The 19,158-nt window shown below is 41.6% G+C and overlaps 1 protein-coding gene across 1 annotated transcript in view; it reads left to right on the forward strand.

Annotated features, from left to right (window-relative positions):
* Nucleotides 1–19,158, forward strand: part of ZRANB1 (zinc finger RANBP2-type containing 1) — a 52,537-nt gene that overhangs the window by 16,677 nt on the left and 16,702 nt on the right. The window contains exons 4-5 of the mRNA XM_064145290.1: nucleotides 15,010–15,197; nucleotides 16,792–16,945. Of these exons, the coding sequence (XP_064001360.1) occupies nucleotides 15,010–15,197; nucleotides 16,792–16,945 (342 nt within the window). The remainder of the gene's footprint in view (nucleotides 1–15,009; nucleotides 15,198–16,791; nucleotides 16,946–19,158) is intronic.

Here is a 19,158-nt window from a genome sequence, read left to right on the forward strand (position 1 = left end):
ACTATGAGAAGGGTGCAGAGTTCATCCATCATCTGAAGTTAGATGTGTTTCTGTATCACGCTTGGACATTTTTGACCTTTTGGATATCCTTGCAACCAAATCCTGTTCTGTGTAGTTGTTGAAGGGTGGTGGTGAAATCACAAAACTAGCCTACAGAACAATGTAATGCATATAATTCTGTAACAAAAAAAGCCATTCCTGGATAATTAAAAGGACTCTTATTTCCACTGGCAAGATATGTTAGTAGAATCAGCAGCTGCAGCTTGGGAGTATTTGTAAACAGTGTGGAGCTCGTAAGGGTACAAGATGCTCTGTCAGATGTTAAAAATAACACCAAAATATGTAGCTCCAAGAAACTGCATGTGTAATACTGACCTTGAAAGTAATAATGTTGTATTAATACAGATCCTGTGTTGTAAATGTTTACAGGCTTTTTGAAAGTATTTTCTGTAGTCAACTGATTCCAGAATAACTCAAATATGGATTTTGTTTTGTGTTTTAGTGCTTTCCTAAGGAAATTCTGGATAATTCTCCCATTGCTGTTAAATAACAGAGACATATGAGAGCAGGGGTTTCTTTCGTTGTTGACCTTGTGAGTTAAGTTTTGTGCTGTAACTTCCCAGAAACAGATACCTTGTGTCCTAGCATACAAGCAGGTTAAACACTTGAAATACGCAACTATTTTTAGAGTAAAACACATCATTTGAGCTCTGGTGCTCCTACTATGTCTCATACTGTTCCTTAATGTTTTGTGCAGTCACTTGATGGTGGTTACAGTTGAAGAACTAACTTGTGGAGCTGCTTTATTTAATATATTTGATCGTGTGTAAATGATTTTGTGGGTATCATGGTTTTGATTTTTCTGAGCTAATAAGTACTCAGCTTTATTTTTATGGTGCGTAATTAGTTGGACAAGCACGTGGTTCCTTTTGAAATACAGTTAGATGCCTCAATATTTCTTCATCTCCAGCACCTTACATGCTGATAGTCCTTCTTTCTTCTGAAATGAAGCAATTGAAATTGTTTGGTGTTCCCCAAGTTATCAAATACCTGAGATCAGTTGTTGGAGATTGTTCCTGTGCTTTACAAAAGTATTTTGCATTTTCATGGCAGTTGTTTTAAATATTAGGAGTGTTTGGGTTTTTTTCTTCTGCTTTTTGAAAAATGAATTATTTTGGTCTACTGTGATATTAGTTGAAGTATTTAATACTTTCAGAATTAATCTATGTGAGAATGGTTATGTTTATATTTAAGAACACGAGTTTTGCGAGTATTTAAAGTTGCTTTTGTCTGTTGTCAAGTTGTGTATGAAACTCAAAATACAGTCATTTTGTAAGGCAGTAATGATTTAGTTCTTTACAATGCAAATAGTTGGAAGGGATCTTGATGAGAAAACTGAAACTCAAGTGGAGCATTGTGCTATTTACACTTCTGCTGAAAGCTTTTGTGGATTGCTTTTTGTATCTTAAACACTACAACTTTTTAACTGAGGGGGGAGAAAACAGCAACCAAAGCTGTTAATTATCAGTCCTTCATTTCAGAATTTCATTTTGCAAGTCACAGATGCCATAATTTTCTCTATACTCTTTGTAGCAGAAATAACCTTATCTGGACTGATGAAAGATTCATAGATTCTTTTGTGACTCTGAAAGTTGTGCAGAGTGTGTCCATCGTAGGAAGGTGGACCAGTTTAACCAGTAATTGGAAATGTAATAAGCCACTTCTGTGCCAGTTTTTTTGACTCTAGGTGACATGCTTAAAACAACTGCCAATTAAATAATTGTCTGAAGTTTGTGTTCTTATCATTGAAATAGTTGTCATGACCTGGTGAGTTCCTGTGTTAGCCATCTGGAGCTCTTGACAATACTCAGCTCAGCTAAATTGACAGTTCTTAGTCAAACAGAGATGACAAGTTCATAATAAGTGTCAAGTTAAGTTGGTGAAAGTTGATGGACTAAGTTACATACGGTCTGTTGCTATAGTCTAGCTGACAAGTGGTGGCTTGTTAGGATTTGGTAGCTTCACACCATGCACCTCCAGGTGTAACCTCAGCCAGTTGTGGAGGGTCCAGTTGCTTTGAGTTTGTGGAAGAGATGTATTCATGTAAAGCTTTTGTGTGTACGAAACATGGCTTTCACTGAAGTTGAAATGAAGGATTAGAGGAGCAGGAATAGGGCTAATTCTTGGCAAACCAATTATTTTGTGTTAAGAAGGTGTTGGTACTGTTTCAGTAGTGTCCTGTGATAAGACCAGGGACAATGGATACAAACTGGAACACAGGAACTTCCACCTCAGCGTAGGGGAAAACTTTACTGTGAGAGTGGCAATACTTTACTGTGAGGCTGCCCATAGAAGTTGTGGAGTCTTCTTCACTGGAGACTTCTCAAGACCCATCTGGATGTATCCTGCTTTGGCAAGGGTGGGACTCAATCCCCAGAGGTCCCCTCCAACCTCTGCTACTCTATTATTCTATTATTATATTTTTTTAGTTTTCTCTTGGCATTCAGAAGGTACCAAGGAAAATGTTTGATACTTTAGGACTGCTGTTTAGTTGCATCTCAACTTAGTGTAAAATTCTTTTTACTAGATATTAAATTTAATGCCAAATTTCATTAAAAACATTTACTAGACTTCCCTCCCACCACATCTGTTCTTTTCAGCTGAAATACGAGGATAAAATGTGTATCTTATGTGAATTTGGAGGAGTCCCTCTGTGTGCATGTCTGGACGTGCAAGTAAGGCTCTACCCACCTCAGTAAACATGCCAGTTGAGAATTCTATTCCTTGAAAGCCTAGGCTGTGCAGAATGTGATGAGTGCAGCTGTTGCATGACTGGTTACCTTGATGGAGAATCTTCTTTCCAAATAGTGGCATTCCCCCTTTCAAACTCCCCAGGTGCACTTGAATGTTATTTTTGCTATTGACTTGGGGTTTGCAGCAGTGGATGTATCCATCAGACGATTCTTTCTCAGAAGGATAAGACTTTAGAACTGATTAATTTTGCGTAAAACTTACTAGATCAAAGTGTGTAGTAAATATGGCTGTTGAGTAAGATGGCTTGCTTCAAGTGCCAGCTTGAATTACAACAAGAAATTACACAAGGCTTCTGCAAGGGCATCAGTGCTTTCTACTGGCCTTGTACAAAATTAGTGTGAAGTCAAAGATGACTCATTTCTTGGAAGGGAGGAAGCTAATGTACATTTAAAATAAAACTCCACTGTCTTTTTTGTAACTCATGGTATCTATGCCAAAGAGAGCTTTGCTAGGCTGTGGGGCTTAGGGACTCTGATGTGCAGAAGCACCATTACTGCTGTGGGGCCCAGTGAAGCTGGTTACAACTGGATGTGGGTTTTACTACAAATAGATGAAGTTGTCCATAACTATAAAATCTTTTAAGCGCTCTGAGTTTGCTTGGGGCTTATACTTCAGTACTTGCTGAAGCATTTCCTCTTCTGACACTCCAGGTCTGGGTTTTACAGTGATGTTAGCAGAGTGTTTGTTGCAGGGCACTGCTGAGGATCCCTGGGTTGTGTACTTAAGTCTTGAGCTTTGATTGTAGCCCACAGATTAAAACGAAAACACATTTCTTCTTTTCTTCTTTTGCTTTCTCTTCCAGCCCTGCTGACTTACTGCTGCAAGAGTATGCTCATCTCTTTTGGGTTAGTAAGGAACCATAGAATGGTTTGAGTTGGAAGGGACCTTTAAAGGTCATCTAGTCCATCCTCTCTGCATTCAGCAGGGACATCTTCAAATAGAGCAGGTTGCTCAGAGTCCCAAACAACCTGACCTGGGATACTTCCAGGGATAGAGCATCTCTGGGCAACCTGGGACAGTGTTTCTCTACCTTCAGGGTAAAAAAGATCTTCTTTCTCTCTAGTCCTAAATCTCCCTGTTTTAGTTTAAAACCCATCACCTCTTGTCCTGCTAAAATGTCTGTTCCCTTCTTTCTTAGAGGCCCCTTTCAGTACTAGATGGCTGCAGTAAGACCTCCCTGAAGCCTTCTCTTCTCCAGGCTTAACAACCCCAATTCTCTTAGCCTTTCTTCATAGCAGTGTTCCAGCCCAGAAGTGTTCACTTTTGTGGCCTCTTCTGTACTTCTCCAACAGCTCCATGCCCTCCTTGTGCTGAGGACTCCTCTGAGCTGTATCCAGCACTGCAGATGGGGTTTCAGCAGAGCAGAGGGGCTGAATTGCCTCCCTTGATCTGTTGGCCGCAATCCGTGACAGGCTGGAGTTGCACTGCTGGGATATAGTGACTCCAAAACCAAGTATACATGCACTCAACTGTGTGAAAGAAAACTAAGAGTGTGTTTCTTAAATCCAAAACAATACAAGCAGGCTGTAATGACTCTTGTAGTGCATCCTTTAAAGGGCTGTTAGCTCATTCCTAGTGTTCCTGCAGATCTTGCTCATACTTTTCCTTTTGTCAGTTACTTTCTCTCTTTTACAAGTAGTTTTTTTTCTTTGTCCTTTTTCTCCTTTCAGTTTTTGAAGTAGTGCCAAATATGTTACTCAGGCATTCAGAAACCCCGTGGGAAAGGAGACCCATCCTGTCCAGATATAGGTATGAAGCTAGTTGGGCAGTGTCCCAGACTGCCCAGCAGCTAGTGGAGATTTGGAGGCTGCCACCTGCTCTGGGTCTTGCAGAGCACGTGGCTTTTCAATAACAAAGCCTGAAGGGACTGGCGTACCAAGGTGCTTCCAGCTGGCACTGCCACCCACAGTAGTGCTCCAGGTGGCTTCTTTCTGTCCTTTTGCCATGTTTGTGTGCTAGTGTACAATGAAGTGCACCTGGAAGATAATCTATAGATTCATAGAATGGTTTGGGTTGGAAGGGACCTTGAAGACCATCTAGTTCTAACCCTGCTGCTGTGGGCAGAGACACTTTTCACTAGATCAGGTTGCTCAAGGCCTCATCCAACCTGGCCCTGCACACCTCCAGAAAGGGGAACAAGACAGCCTTCCTGGTCAGCCTGTTCCAGTGTCTCACCACCCCCAACGTGAAGAATTTCTTCCTAATATCCAGTCTAAATCTCTCCTCCTCTAGCTTCAGCGTGTTCCCTCTTGTCCCATCACTGCAAGCCCTTGTAAAAAGTCTAAAAATCATTGCTAAAAAAGAAGCTTGGTAGGCTTGATTAGGGAATATTTTTGTGGGGGCTGTGGTAGTTACATTGCTCGTTAGCTTTGCTGTTTTAGTAAAGCCAGAGCAATTTCCTCACCACAGCCACGGTAGAGCTAAACCTTTGTTGGGGCTGTTTGTGCTGTGATAAGCAAAAGAATACGGGTGGGAACAAGCTGCTGGAGATGGGCAAGGGTCATGCACCATTCCTTCCTGGTGTCAGAGTTGGTTTAAGCTAGCTTGGGGAGGTAAAGCAAGAATTAGTCACTGAGAGGTGATTACCTGCCACGCTGGCCTTGGCTAATGTGGCAAACTGCCTGCTGGGATGGTTGGAAGAGTCACTGGTGTGAGCTGTACAGCCTGGCCTCCTTCCCCCATTCCTTTATGGTGCTGGGATGTATGACTTGGCATCCTTGTCTGCTTGCCATGTAGCAGTGATGTAAGTGTACAGCTTTCACCTGGGTAAGAAATCTTGTGGATTGTTGTCTGTCCTGTATATATATTCTGCCATTAAGACTTTGGTGTGTGTGAGCTTCAGAGTACAGGGAACTTTTACATGTCTCACTTGTAGAAAATATTAACTCCAGAGACACACTTTTATTCCTTGTTTACTTTTTTTTTTCAGTCCCCTGACTGCATCTTTAAATGCTGAGAGATACTTTGTTATAAATAGTTACTTACATTTGATTTACAAGAGCTGATGGTTAGCTTTAATATCATTCATGATTTTCCACTGGCCAGCCTCCCTTAGGGTGTAACCCTGCAAGCAGCTAATTGGCTGTTAACACAAGGAAGCTGTGTATAGGAGAGGGCATAGGAATGTATTTAAACAGAGGTGGTGGAGTCACCATCCCTGCATGTGGTGCAGAGAGATGTGGCTTAGCAGCAGTGGTGGAATTGTGAGCTATATGCAGTGGAGTCGCCATCCCTGGATGTGCTGCAGAGGGATGTGGCTTAGTGGTAGTGACTTAGCAGCAGTGGTGGGATTGTGAGCTGTAGGCAAACTGTTAGACCTGATGGTCTCAAAGATTTCTCCCAATCTCAACAGTTTTGTGGTGGTTCTTCCTTGTTTGTTGCTTTGCCTTGTAATGATAAATTAGCAACATGCTACATGGACTGTACGTAGAGTTAAGAGCTGTTTACATGTAAAAAGAGTAAATGTTAGTCATCCTCTTACAGGATGGCTTCATGTTTAGGGTATATTTCCTGTTGGAAGTTACTTGTTTTTAAGCTGATGAAAGTTGTTGAGCTCCAAAATTTTGAAAATTTTGTCTCAAGCTGTCACTACCCAAAGGCTGATCTGCTGTTGATGGTGTGCTAACAGTAACAAGGAAGAAAGAGGAGAATGAGCAGAAGAGTGTGGTTAGTCCCATAAAGATTTTTCAGACAACCTCTCTTCTGTGTTAATTGATGTGTCATATTCGCTTGCAAAGCAGTTCTTCCTCTAACAGGAGAACTTGTGCTGAGTAGTTTTGCTGCTCAAAATACGGAAATGGAGTTGTTATTGATAACAAAACTGTCTTTAGGGTTGCCTCGTTCTCCATTGGTGAATAGTTGGGTGAGGGCTGAGCTCCAGGGAATGCTACAGCTTGTGTGGTCAAACCACATCCTCAGCACCCTCAGTGCTACTGGAGTACTAAGGTTTCTGCCAAGCATCCGAGCTAGGTTTTAATGGGTCAGTTGATCAGCCCCTCATTTTCTGGAAGGTCACCTTGGAACTTAAACCAATCTTAGGATCAGTTTGTAGATGAGTAAATGAGTGCATGTGTGAGAGAGATACCACTTTCAGCTGTATCTCTAACAGAAGAGAAGCAGCACAGGGCTCTTTGATCTAGTGTATGTTACAGGGGGATCTGTCTCTACTTCTGAAATATGTAGTTTGGTCATTTGAGAGATTTGCCTTCTGTTACCAAGGAGTTCAGTAGCAGTGATGTTGATTACAGTCGTCCCACATGTGAGGCACAATGACCTCCTTAAGGTGCTATGTTTCCTTTTGTAGTCTGCTCAGGTCTGGGAACACCTTTTGTTACTGTAAGAATTGAAGAAATCTCATATCTTTGGGTGGTTCTTTAGATATTTTAAAATAAGAGGCATCTTCACAGTCCATTAATTTAGCAGAACATATATTTATTTTAGCAGGCATGTTATGGAAATGAATTCTCTTTTCATTTCAGCTTAACTGTGCTCATTCTTTTCAAAGACTTAGCATGCTTGCCCTGTAGTATGTACACGACTGCATATATGCCTTTGTAAAATATATATATATATAAAGTGATGATTTTTTACAGATTTTGAAGGTCAGGAGTCTACTGCAGAATCTGCTGCTGTGGGGTGTCTGTCATGCTGTCTTTTGCTACTCTACAGTTGCTCGTTTGTCTTCATAGCTGAAGTATTATGGAGGAACGTTCAACTAAATTGACACAGCAAATGTGGTCAAAGTGAAGGTTACTCTTTTCTCTCCTTACTTGCTTTTGGTCTCTTTCACAGCATATTGAAACTTTGCTGCTGTTGGGAACTGTGTGTGGAACTGGTGGGCTATATCCTGACTCTCTGGGGCAGTGCTCTTGCCCCATCTGTTTCCCTCAGGCCCTTTACTGACCTGTAAATTTAAAAAAAAAAGGCAGTCTGCATCAGTCTGTTTGAAAGAATTTTCCTGTTTTATTTGCAAGTAGTGCCAGCCAGTGTGCTCCAGAACTATCAAAATAGAGTGAGTAAAATAAAGGCTGCAGCTGTAGTATTTTCTGTGGAAGCCTATGATGGGCTGTTCCATCATCACTTGTTTGGGCTGTGCAGTCAGGGCAAATAGGGTTTAGGTTTCTAGATGCACTTGTAAGCTTTTCTATATTTTCCAAGTTTATTTAACTGCACTAAACCCTGTAAATAATTACAGAATCACAGAATGGTGGGAGTTGGAAGAGACCTCCAGAGAGCATGAAGTCCAACCCCCTTGCAAAGTAAGACCATTTAGGGCAGGTTGCACAGGAATACATCCAAGTGGATTTTGAAGATGGCCAGAGAAGGAGACTGTACAGCCTCTCTGGGCAGCCTGTTCCAGTACTCCATTACTCTCACAGTAAAGAAGTTTTTTCATCATGTTGAGATGGAATTCCTGTAATTGAGTTTATGTCTATTGCTCCTTGTCCTATTTTTGGGTATCTCTGAAAAAAGACTGTCTCCATCCTCCTGGCAGCCACCCTTCAGATGTTTGTAGATGTTGATAAGGCCTCCTCTTAGCCTTCTCTTCTCTAGACTAAACAGCCCCAGGTCTCTCCAGTCTTTCCTTGTAAGACAGATGCTATAGTCCCGTAATCATTCTTGTAGCTCCCTGTAGAATTCAAGTAGTTCCCTGACCCTCTTGAATGGGGAAGCCAAAAACTGTACAAAATCACAGTATTCCAGATGTGGCCTAACTAGGGCTGAGTAGAGGGGGAGGAGAATCTCCCTCAATCTGCTGGACACATTCTTCTTAGTGCACCTGAGTATACTATTAGCTGCCTTGGCCAATAATGCACATTGCTGTCCCATGGATAACTTCTTGTCAACCAGGATTCCAACAGATGAGCCAGCAGTGTGCCCAGGTGGCCAAGAGAGCCAATGGCATCCTGGCCTGCTTCAGGAACAGTGTGGCCAGTAGGACAAGGGAGATTATTCTGCCCCTGTACTCAGCACTGGTCAGGCCACACCTTGAGTCCTGTGTCCAGTTCTGGGCCCCTCAATTCAAGAGAGATGTTGAGGTGCTGGAATGTGTCCAGAGAAGGGCAACAAAACTGGTGAAAGGCCTGGAACACAAACCCTATGAGGAGAGGTTGAGGGAGCTGGGGGTGTTTAGCCTGGAGAAGAGGAGGCTCAGGGCTGACCTCATTGCTGTCTACAACTACCTGAAGGGACATTGTAGCCAGGTGGGGTTGGTCTCTTCTCCCAGGCAACCAGCAACAGAAGAAGGAGACGCAGTCTCAAGTTGTGCCGGGGGAAGTCTAGGCTGGATATTAGGAGGAAGTTGTTGCCAGAGAGAGTGATTGGCATTGGAGTGGGCTGCCCAGGGAGGTGGTGGAGGCACCGTCCCTGGAGGTGTTCAAGGAAAGACTGGCTGAGGCACTTAGTGCCATGGTCTAGTTGACTGGCTAGGGCTGGGTGCTAGGTTGGACTGGCTGATCTTGGAGGTCTCTTCCAACCTGGTTGATTCTATGATTCTATGATCCTTTTCTGCAGAGCTACTCTCCAGCAGGTCATTTACTTGTTCTAAAGAATAAATGTAATAGTAGCTTAGCTGAAGTAGTTTGTTTTTAGCAGCTAGGCTTGCTTGTGGGCTTACTTCATATGAACAAGAGAGGCAAACCTGTTTTAGTAAGGAGGCTGGAGTAGATGTTTTCCAGAGGACCCTTTCAACCCCTACAATTGTGTGTTTTTGTGCAATATTGCTTATTAAAGAAGGTAGTTGCAGCATGTAGCAGGAACAATATAAGATCGTGGTGACACAAGTAGTTGTGCTTTGGTGATTAATAGTTTTAAAACCAAGTCTTTCTAAACAACCTTAATCTCTGTTGTGTGTCTTGTGTATACTGAGATTGCTTATTCCAGGTCTGCTCCCTGTAAGAGTCGAGATTTTACTAGAAAAACAAAAAATGTTGGCTCCTGGTGCTGTAGAAGAATATTGCACTAAGAGGAAATGCCTGAGTTGCAGATGGAAACACAACTGAACTTGTAAATGCAGAGTATTAACTTGCACTTTATCATCTCATGGCTTGGGTTGCAGCACTTGCTATTCCATCCTGTCACTTAGGAGGTAGGTTATAGGTGGATTTCTTCGTTAAGCAAAGAGGAGCTTGGTAATGAATACACATACAGACTAATGTTTTAAGTTGCAGGATCAAAGTAACTTTTCTGGAGTCCACTTCAAAGAGATGCTGTTCTTGCTGTGGATCAAAACCAGACCTTGAGTCCTGACGATCTGTTTGCTGTTTTGTAGCTGTTGCAGCTGATCAGGCTCTGCCTAACGAGAGGTCCAGCTGCTAGAGAGATCCAGCTCGTGGGTGCTGTGTGAACAATCTTAAGGCAAATGCCACTCTTTTGACATTTCAACAGCCTGGGGAATGCAGTGGGTGTCAGTGGGGAAGAATCCAACTGGTACAGCCCCTGGCTCGAAACACAGTTCAGAGACTGCTCATGGAAGTAATCAGGCATTTGTATGTTCTGAAGTGCAGTGAATTCTGACATCAGTAAATATTGCTGTAATATTTCTTGTAAATAGTGTTTTGTTAAGTTTTGTTTAAATAGACTTAATGAATTGGAAGCTGTCATTCATCTGACAGAAATCAAAGCCATTGTAGGAATGTGCCTCCTATTGTCAATAGAAGCATACTAAGGCTTTATTTTGAAGTGGTGATCCTGACTTCAGCAACTGCAGGCAGTTTTTGTGAACGCTGCATGTAGGCAAGTTTACCCCATAGTGCTGGGCCAAGATGTGTGTTTTCTAGTTCAGATTTCTGGCAATCTGCCTGTTACTACTCTATTTCTGCTCAGTATTCACTGCAGCTTGAGAATTCTGACTGACACTGGAAGCAGGCTGGTACCTGATGAGCTTCCAGGCATTTTCCCTGTTCTTTTGAAGTGGCTAAAATGGAGCAGGTATTTGGTAGAATGGGTAAAGGAGAACTAGGACTTTTGCTATGGCTAAGAGCAACTAAAGAGATGACCATAGAGTATCAACCCCGCAGTAGTGATGCTCTGGGTATTTGAGTCACAGTATTTCAGTGCAGGTTAGTAGAAGGCATCAGAGCATGCAGTAGGTGTGCAGGAGGAAGCTTTATGTAAGGAAATAGACTTGTAATGGGCTTTGTGCAAAACCTATGCAGAGGGAGCTCTGTGTAGAGTGATTTATTTTTTAAATTCTTTTTTTTGGTGTGTGTGTCACATTCATCTATTGAGACTCAACTACAAAAGGGATAGTGTTTCCAGGAGTGACTTTGTCTGAACTTGGTCTAAACATTTCCTGATGCCCTTCCCAACATAAATAGTCACTTGCTTGTTTGGATTAAGGAACAGAGGATGACCAGATCTGATTCCTGCACATGGTCACATCACCGCCCCTCCAGGAGTTGTGATTGTGCTAGTTTGTGTCATTTAGCACACCATCAGTGTTCTTCAGTTCTAGACAAAAGCTACACATAAAACATTTTCAATTTCTGTTTTTAAATAAGGTATATAAAGCATACACAGTTGGCCTGTTTCTGATTTTATGTATTGATCTGTAGCTTGCATCATTGAGGTTTAGCAATCAGCCAGCAGGACTAGGATAAGGATCCTTCCTCTCTATTTGGTGCTGGTAGGGCACACCTTCAATACCATATTCAGTCTGGGGCCCCTCACTACCAGAAGGATATTGAAGTGCTGGAAGTGTGTCCAAAGAGCAGCATCAAAGCTGGTGAAGTGTCTGGAGAACAGATCTGGTGAAGAGTGACTGGGGGAACTAGAGAGTTTTGTTTAGCCTGGAGAAAAGGAGGCTGACTAAGACCACCTTGCTTTCTATCTGAAAGAAGGTTGTAGGAAGGTGGAGGTCAGTCTCTTCTCCCAAGTAACAAGCGGTAGGGTGAGAGAGGGTGGCCTCAAGTTGTGCCAGATGAGGTCTAGGTTGGATACTAGGAACAATTTTTTTTTCACCAAAAGGGTTTTCTAGCTCTAGAAGGGGCTCCCGTGGGAGGTGGTTAAATCACTACACTGGTAGTGTTTAAAAAACATGTAGATGTGGTCATGAGGGACATGGCTTAGTGGTATTTGGCAGTGCCAGGTTAACTCCATGATCTTAAAGGTCACTTCCAACCTAAACAATTCTGTGATTCTGTAAAATGTACTTTTTAAACAACAGCTTATATAACAATTTTTATTATTAATTATAGGACGTGAGGCTTTTAGGATTGTCAAGTACTGAAAGACATGGGACTAAGCTGCAGGAACTGGCAGAGCTGCCTGCAGCACACGTCACTGGTTTGGAGCCTTACTGCAGCTTGTAGTAGTTAGTGCTAGAAGGCGTTGCCAAACCTCACATGGCTGCCTCTCAGCATCAGTCTTAGACTTCAGATGTTGCTGAGGCTTGGTTAGGAGTGGGTTGGTAGTAAGTTGCCTCGGCAGCCAAGGATGGGGGCTTAAAGGAATGGTGACAAATACTGACTCAGCAGTAGGCAGCATGTTCTACACTGCATAGTTAGTACTTGACAAGCTGGCTACTGCAACTGTTAAGATGATTTGAGTCTGATCAAAGTAATGGAAAATTTGTTTAAGGACTGTTTGAATTTTGAGATCATGCTGAGATACTCATATTATCAGAGTGGCTACCTGTTGGTCTTGGATAGCCTTTGGCATGGTTGCTGTTGGGTGGTGTGATGGAAGGTGTCAGCAGAAAGGGTTGAAATATGAAAGTGTATGAAGTAGCTGTTAGTCTTTGACATGAGGTCTTTCCTAAATGACCTTAAGAAGAAGAAATTAAGGATATTGTAATGTAGCAGAGAATATTCTTTTCCATAAGAATTCTTTCCCTGTGCATTCTCAGTTGATCTTATGTCAAAGCTATAGTATAATTAATTTTAAGAAGGCAGGTCATGAGAAATTGTTTGACTTCAGCTGTGTATGCATACATGGCAATGGAAAAACTCAAACCCAAACAAGTTAGTTTTCACTGCATTTAGTTACTTTTGCCTAAACAGTGGCATAAATGTGATTGCACAGAAATAAAATACTGTAGGTGGTATTCTTGTTATGGGTACAGCATATACTGGCAAAGCTGGTCCTTTTGGTTATTTTGGTTCCATGTGGAAGTCAAAATGTTGCAAGAGGAGAAGAGCTTTGTTGTTCACATTTCATACTGTGCTCCTTTTTGATACGTGATTTGGAGAACACCACTGAAGTAGCTTTTCTCCACCAGTAGCAACTCCTTTCTTGAAAATAAGCATTTGCTCTTTTCGGGAACAAGAACTGAAGTTGGACAGACTTAAGTCTTGTCTAACTAGTTCTGTAACTCATAGAATCCATAGCTTTGGGTTGGAAGGGACCTTAAGGATCATCACATACTTTCAACCTCCATGCCATGGGCTGGGAGACCTTCCACTAGACTAGGTTGCTCAAGGCCTCATCCAGCCTAGCCTTGAACACATCCAGGGAGGGGGCATTCATCTGAGGTGAATGCACAGGAAAGCACTTAGACAAGATGGGATGAGGCATTACTGCTGTAGAAGAATAGGCATGTCTTCTATTCAGGCAGGCCAGAAACAAGCATCTGAAAAGTAAGAAATTGTCCTGTTTTCATTCTGCCCTGGCCTCAACTTTTGAGTTTTCGATGAATGAGTAGATGGTGGCTGAAATTTTCAGTTGAGTTTGTATTCTGGAACTTCTCTGCTTTAGAGCACTGTTAAAAAGAATGATCTGACTTTTATCTGTCAAAGCTTAGTAGACAGAGTTGATAACTTTGTAGAGAAATGTCTTGCACTGATAATCCATTTCCTCCCTGCGTTTCTTCTGAAAGCTTTGTAATCTCAGCATTGAAAATGACAGACTTTTGGGCTAAGAATGCTTTCCTAAATCCTGGATTATTCAGCGACCTGCCAGTTGGCATGCTTTTCTGGTAGCAGGCAGTTCAGTTTATGCAGGCATTTTGGAGTGGGGGGATGACTTTTGGTTCATTTTTCAGTGTTTTTGTTTTAAATCTCAGTCCTGAAGATGAGTGAGTACCCCGATTGAAATTTGTGTGTTGTTTTAAATCTCAGTCCTGAAGATGAGTGAGTACCCTGATTGAAATTTACTTCATTGTCTTCTGATCAATTTTTGAGTTTTGTTAATCAAAATAGAATGAAGGGTAAGCTGGAGTCTCAGTTTCCAGCCTTATGACCTCTGCTCACACACTGACTCTCCAGGAGTTGGTGGGAAGGACTAGCTACAGAAAATAGGGGAGAAGATTTTGTTGCTTGCATGATCTGTGCTCTTACTCTGCTGTTGAGCTGCTGCAAGTAGAGCTGTTTCTCAACAGCAAATTAGAACTGTTTACTTCTCTCTTAAAAATGGCTTTAAGATCACTTTTCTGTTCCTCAATTCAGCATTACATTGCTCTCTGGTGAAGCAAATAGGTAAAATAAAATCTTTGTTTGAAGGAATTTGTAAATTTAGGAAGTCTTCTATTAGAGCTCATACCACCACATTGTGTTGATGGTGTATTCTGGTAACTGCAGCTAAAGAATGCACTCAGTGTGAGTGGACTTGGTAGGAAACATGGTACAGAAGCTAGAGGTTCCTAGAGACCAGAAAACATTAGAATTCCCCCACCTCCACAGTCTTGCTGTAGGGAGTACACAGTGTGTGCGTCACTGAAGTTTTGAATACCCTGAGTAGCTTAATAAATTTGATTAGTAGCAGGGATGATAAACTGAAGAGAAATCTTGTGCTCTGTACCCTCTTCTAGCACAGTTTTAAACCATATTTGGAAAAAAAGCCCCTTCTATTAAAAAAAAAAAAAAAGTGTTTTAGTTTAAGATAAGTTAAAAAGAAAGGTAAAATACTCAAAACTAATCTCTCTACTATGAATGAATGTCCTGCTGATGGACACACCACTGAGTAGGTTATGCCAGGTATTTCACAAGGGTCCTCAGCACCACTTCACAACTGGCTTTTGACCTGCCATATCTTCAGACTAGTTTGATTAGTGGAAAAAGTCTAGGAGGTGAGGTAAGTGTAAATACTTTTGCAGTTTTCTTGTTTTTTAAACAAGAAACTATAGTTTTTGGGTATGCAGTTGATCATTGATTCTAGGCCTGTAGCAGAGTAATGGTAAACTGTGTTAAATAAGGTGGCTTGATCCAGAAGGGCTCAGTCAGCATGTAAAATGAATTGGTGTGTTTTCCTTTTTTTTAGGAGTTGTAGAAGGGGATTTAGCTGCTGTTGAAGCTTACAAGTCATCAGGAGGAGATATTGCCCGACAGCTTACTGCAGATGAAGTACGCCTGCTAAACCGCCCTTCTGCTTTCGACGTTGGGTACACGCTTGTACATCTGGCCATACGCTTCCAGAGACAAGACATGTTAGCAATTCTGCTCACAGAGGTGAGCTGCTTGGGTCCTTGAGCCTTGCTTGCCTTATGCAACCACACCATTGTTTGCAGGCAGTGACCTGTATTTGCTAGTAGATAGAGGCTGATACTGTTAGAATGCACAAATTGCTGCTTTGTGCCTTTGTTCTCCTTAAGAAGTGAGTTTAAGACTGTAGGTACACAGTGGTCTTGGGGCTGTTCAGTTTTCTCATTAATAAGCAGTTTTGGCACACATTCTGACCTTACTGGCAGTGGAAGTGAGCTATTGTGAGGCTTCCTGTGCTTTGGGTGGGGGAGAGGAAATGGCCTGGGACCAAAACAGGGAGATCAATGACAGTGTATTTTTTTCTGAGTTTTTGTTAATGAATAGGTCTGCCTGCTCCTCCTTCCATGGTGTTTGTGGGAGCTTCTCTTCCAGAGAAGGGCAAATTTCTTGCTTTGCAAACTTGCTACATATTTTTCCATTGCTTGCCCATTTTACAGACAGGTTGATTTCTCACTGTGGTCTCATTGCTCTTGCATGTTCCATTTCTTTGTGTATTTTTGTGTGGTCCATCTCAGTTTTGTTACCTTGGTTTTTGGGTTTGGTTTTTTTTTTGTTTGTTTTACTCCACTTTTTTCTTTCTTCCTCTCTTACTAGACCCCTAAGTAATTCTGTCATCATATTTTGTTTGCTTTCTTAAGTTCAGCCTTAAGATTCTTCACCTGATCAGAGTAAATTTTTTTTTATTCCTCCTTCTTTCCTCTTGATGAGGAAAACACAATTCAGTAAGTGTGTGTTCCTGTGAAGTGCAGGAAGGTGATGGCATACTTAGGGTTGAGTAATTAAAAGGAGTAGATGAAGCAAGACAAATGTGGCTAGAGCCTTGAGAAGTGTATATATTTACATGTGGCTAACAGCAGCAGTTTGTTTTGCTTACATAGCTGTCTGGGTGGATGGAATTATGTTTAAAAAGAAGCTAATTTGCTAAAATACTGTCTCAGATTTTTCTGTCAGGTTTTGTTTTCAGTTTCTAGGAATGCTTAAGAAACCTACTATGCGTGGAAATGTTTAGTAGTGTTTGAGCCACAGGGACACTTTCCTTTGGCATATTAACTGGTGAAATTGTGTGTTAAGGCTTTTTGTAATCTATTCACTGTCATCCCTGTATCAATGAGTGAGTTCTGTCTAGTGATGACTAGAGTCTGGAGAAATTTATCTTAATAGTTTTGGGCAAGAATCTTTGTGGGAAACTCTTGCGCTGTGATAATGAAATCATTCCTTAAGTGTAGACTAGGCTCACGTATAAGAGATGTTACCTGTTGTTATCTAACTTTTATCTGTTCTGGTTTTCCTGCTGGAATTGGTCACCTATTAATTCACTTATTGATTTTAAAGAGGTTAGTGTCTGACTTCCTCAGCAGCTACTTGAGAAATGAGACTGAATCACTAAACATTTAATTTTCTCGAGTAGCAGTGTTTCTACTCTTTATTATTTTACTTGCTAACAAAATACTGTCTGCTGGTGGTTATCACATCCAAGTCTTTGTGTTTCAGTAGGAATAACACTGAGTCTTTGTATTTAACTAGAAACCACACAGAATGCAGTAACTCAGCTGTGTTACAGGTATCCCAGCATGCAGCAAAGTGCATTCCTGCCATGGTGTGTCCAGAGGTCACAGAACAAATTCGTCGTGAAATTGCTGCATCCCTTCATCAACGGAAGGGAGACTTTGCTTGCTATTTTCTGACTGACCTTGTGACGTTTACCTTACCTGCAGGTACTTACCAAACTCTTCTCATTAATGGAAGGTTGTTTCGTTCCGTTTCTTTTTGTCACCTAGTTGAGAGTTGCTTGTTTTGAATATGTATTTTGACTTTGTGGTGCTGGTGGCATGTGTATGTAGGTTTTATATACCAAGTTATTATAGCTTAGGTCAGATAGATTGCACACTTCAACCCATACATTGTTCTTGTAAAATGAACATCTGTTGTCCTCTTTAGACATGAAGACATTGAAGGAAAGTGGTGCCTTCTAAAGAAAGGCTGTGTTTAAAGTTAAGATAGAAGCATGGATCTTTCTGGGCTCCAGAAACATGTTAGCCATGTTAGCTTTCACTGCTCCTGTTAAGGCCCAGAGCTATTTTTAGGTGTACCTAGTTTTTGTGTGGTTTGGAGGTGCTCTGTGAGCAAGAGTACCTCAAGCTATTTAGAACACTTTCAAACACGACAGCTGTTTGCTTCAAGACAATGTGGAGATGGGAAATTTGCTAATTAGCAGATATGTTTGTCTTGTCTTATAAAGCAGCATCATTGAAAGAATTGTTTGAATGTTACCTCATCTCCTGCTCCTCAAATAGTCTGGATAGTATTTACCACTTGTCTACCAAGAACCTGTATGAAGTCTTGTATTCAGTTGTTCTGAGAGTTGCAGATGTGGGTGTATAAAATGTCTAGGAACACTTCATTGCTGTTTGGGGGAGAGAAGGGTAAAAAAGGACAGCAAAATGACTCCAGCATGTGAGCATAGTTGCTCTGACCAGACTGAGGAATTTATTCAGTATTTTCAGGAGATATTGTAAACCACTGTGCAGCTTTTTGACAGATACAATAGCCATTAAATAGCTAAGGAATAAGTGTGTTCAAAAGCTTCTGTACATCAAGAATGTCACTGTTACCTTCACTGCCATGTACACTTAGTCAACTGAATACCTCTTGTCAACATTTAGCAGCTGGTCTCAAGATAGCATTTCCAAGGGTGGTGATATAAGTCACAGACCAATCCAGATCTAGAGCTATTTGATGTAATTTAGCAACCAGATTCCACTTGATCTTTCAAATAAATGGATAGGGTCCTTCCAAAGAGCCTCCCAGCCAGACATTAGAGTGTAAAGCTTTTTGAGTTGATTGCTGGCCCCTTGTAAGACAGATTCAGTTAAAACAAACAAAACCCAACAAAAAACCCCAAACATTCATTCAAAACCTGCACCCTTCCTGCACCAACAATCATATGCTTCTGTAGCAACTCACTTGCCTAAATGTAGATTTCACTTTTAGAAGCTTTAGAGTGTTGGACGTGTGAGCAGGGCTGGCAGATATGACACTGGAGTTAGGAGAAGTGTTCCTGCCCTTGAAATACCACTTGGAGCCCAGTGATTTTCCCGTAGCATGCTCAAAGGGATGCTAGATATTTCTGTCGTAGCTATTTGATTTACTGCCCTGAATGTATTTAATTTGTTTCATCGTTGTTCTGAAGTTGTCCCAGTGTCTCTAGTTGCCCCTCTGCCTAGCAACCCATCACTACTTGTCCTGTGTTGAAATGCAGCAAATGTTGAAGGTCTAGTAGGTGAATGTGTGAGTGTGTGTTGTCTTTGTGTTATACTGAAATCATCAGAGCTTTGCCCATTACACATTTATTTCTTTCAGGGGTAGATCTGCAATTGCAGATTCTGTCTTATAGCACTTGGAACACCTGCCAGTTGTGGCTTTTTTTTTTTTTTTGCCATAGCTCAATAGTTTTCCCATTTCTGTTTTTCAACCTGCAAGCCGCTAGGGTTCTCTGAACTATTTCATCAGTCTGGAGTGACTAAGGAAGTGGGTGTTCTCTGCAAGAAGTCTCATGGCAAACTGTACCTGTCCATTAGGGGAGACTGGGGTGGGGAAGCCATTCAGATGGGTGGAAAACTATTGCTTAGGATTGATGCTGTCCTAAATAGAGTAGGTTTGAAAGTACTCTTTTTACTTGTCCATCTCAAAGTGCTTCTCTACTTCACTTTCTCCTTCAGAGAAACCCATTCTTGGCTGTCTTCTTGCTGTAATGATCTTTTCTGCATAACAGGTCTGACAGTCTGAGGTGCTTCTCTGTGAAGCCTGTGGTCACAAATGACAGATCTGAAAATAATAGCAGCTTTTCAGAGGAGGGATGATAAGGTGAAGATTAGGGATGATAGGATGAAAGCTCTTGTGCATGTTCTCCTGAGCATCAACTGGTGAT

This window comes from Pogoniulus pusillus, chromosome 6 (genome assembly GCF_015220805.1).
Source record: "Pogoniulus pusillus isolate bPogPus1 chromosome 6, bPogPus1.pri, whole genome shotgun sequence".
In the NCBI taxonomy this organism is placed as follows: Eukaryota; Metazoa; Chordata; class Aves; order Piciformes; family Lybiidae; genus Pogoniulus; species Pogoniulus pusillus.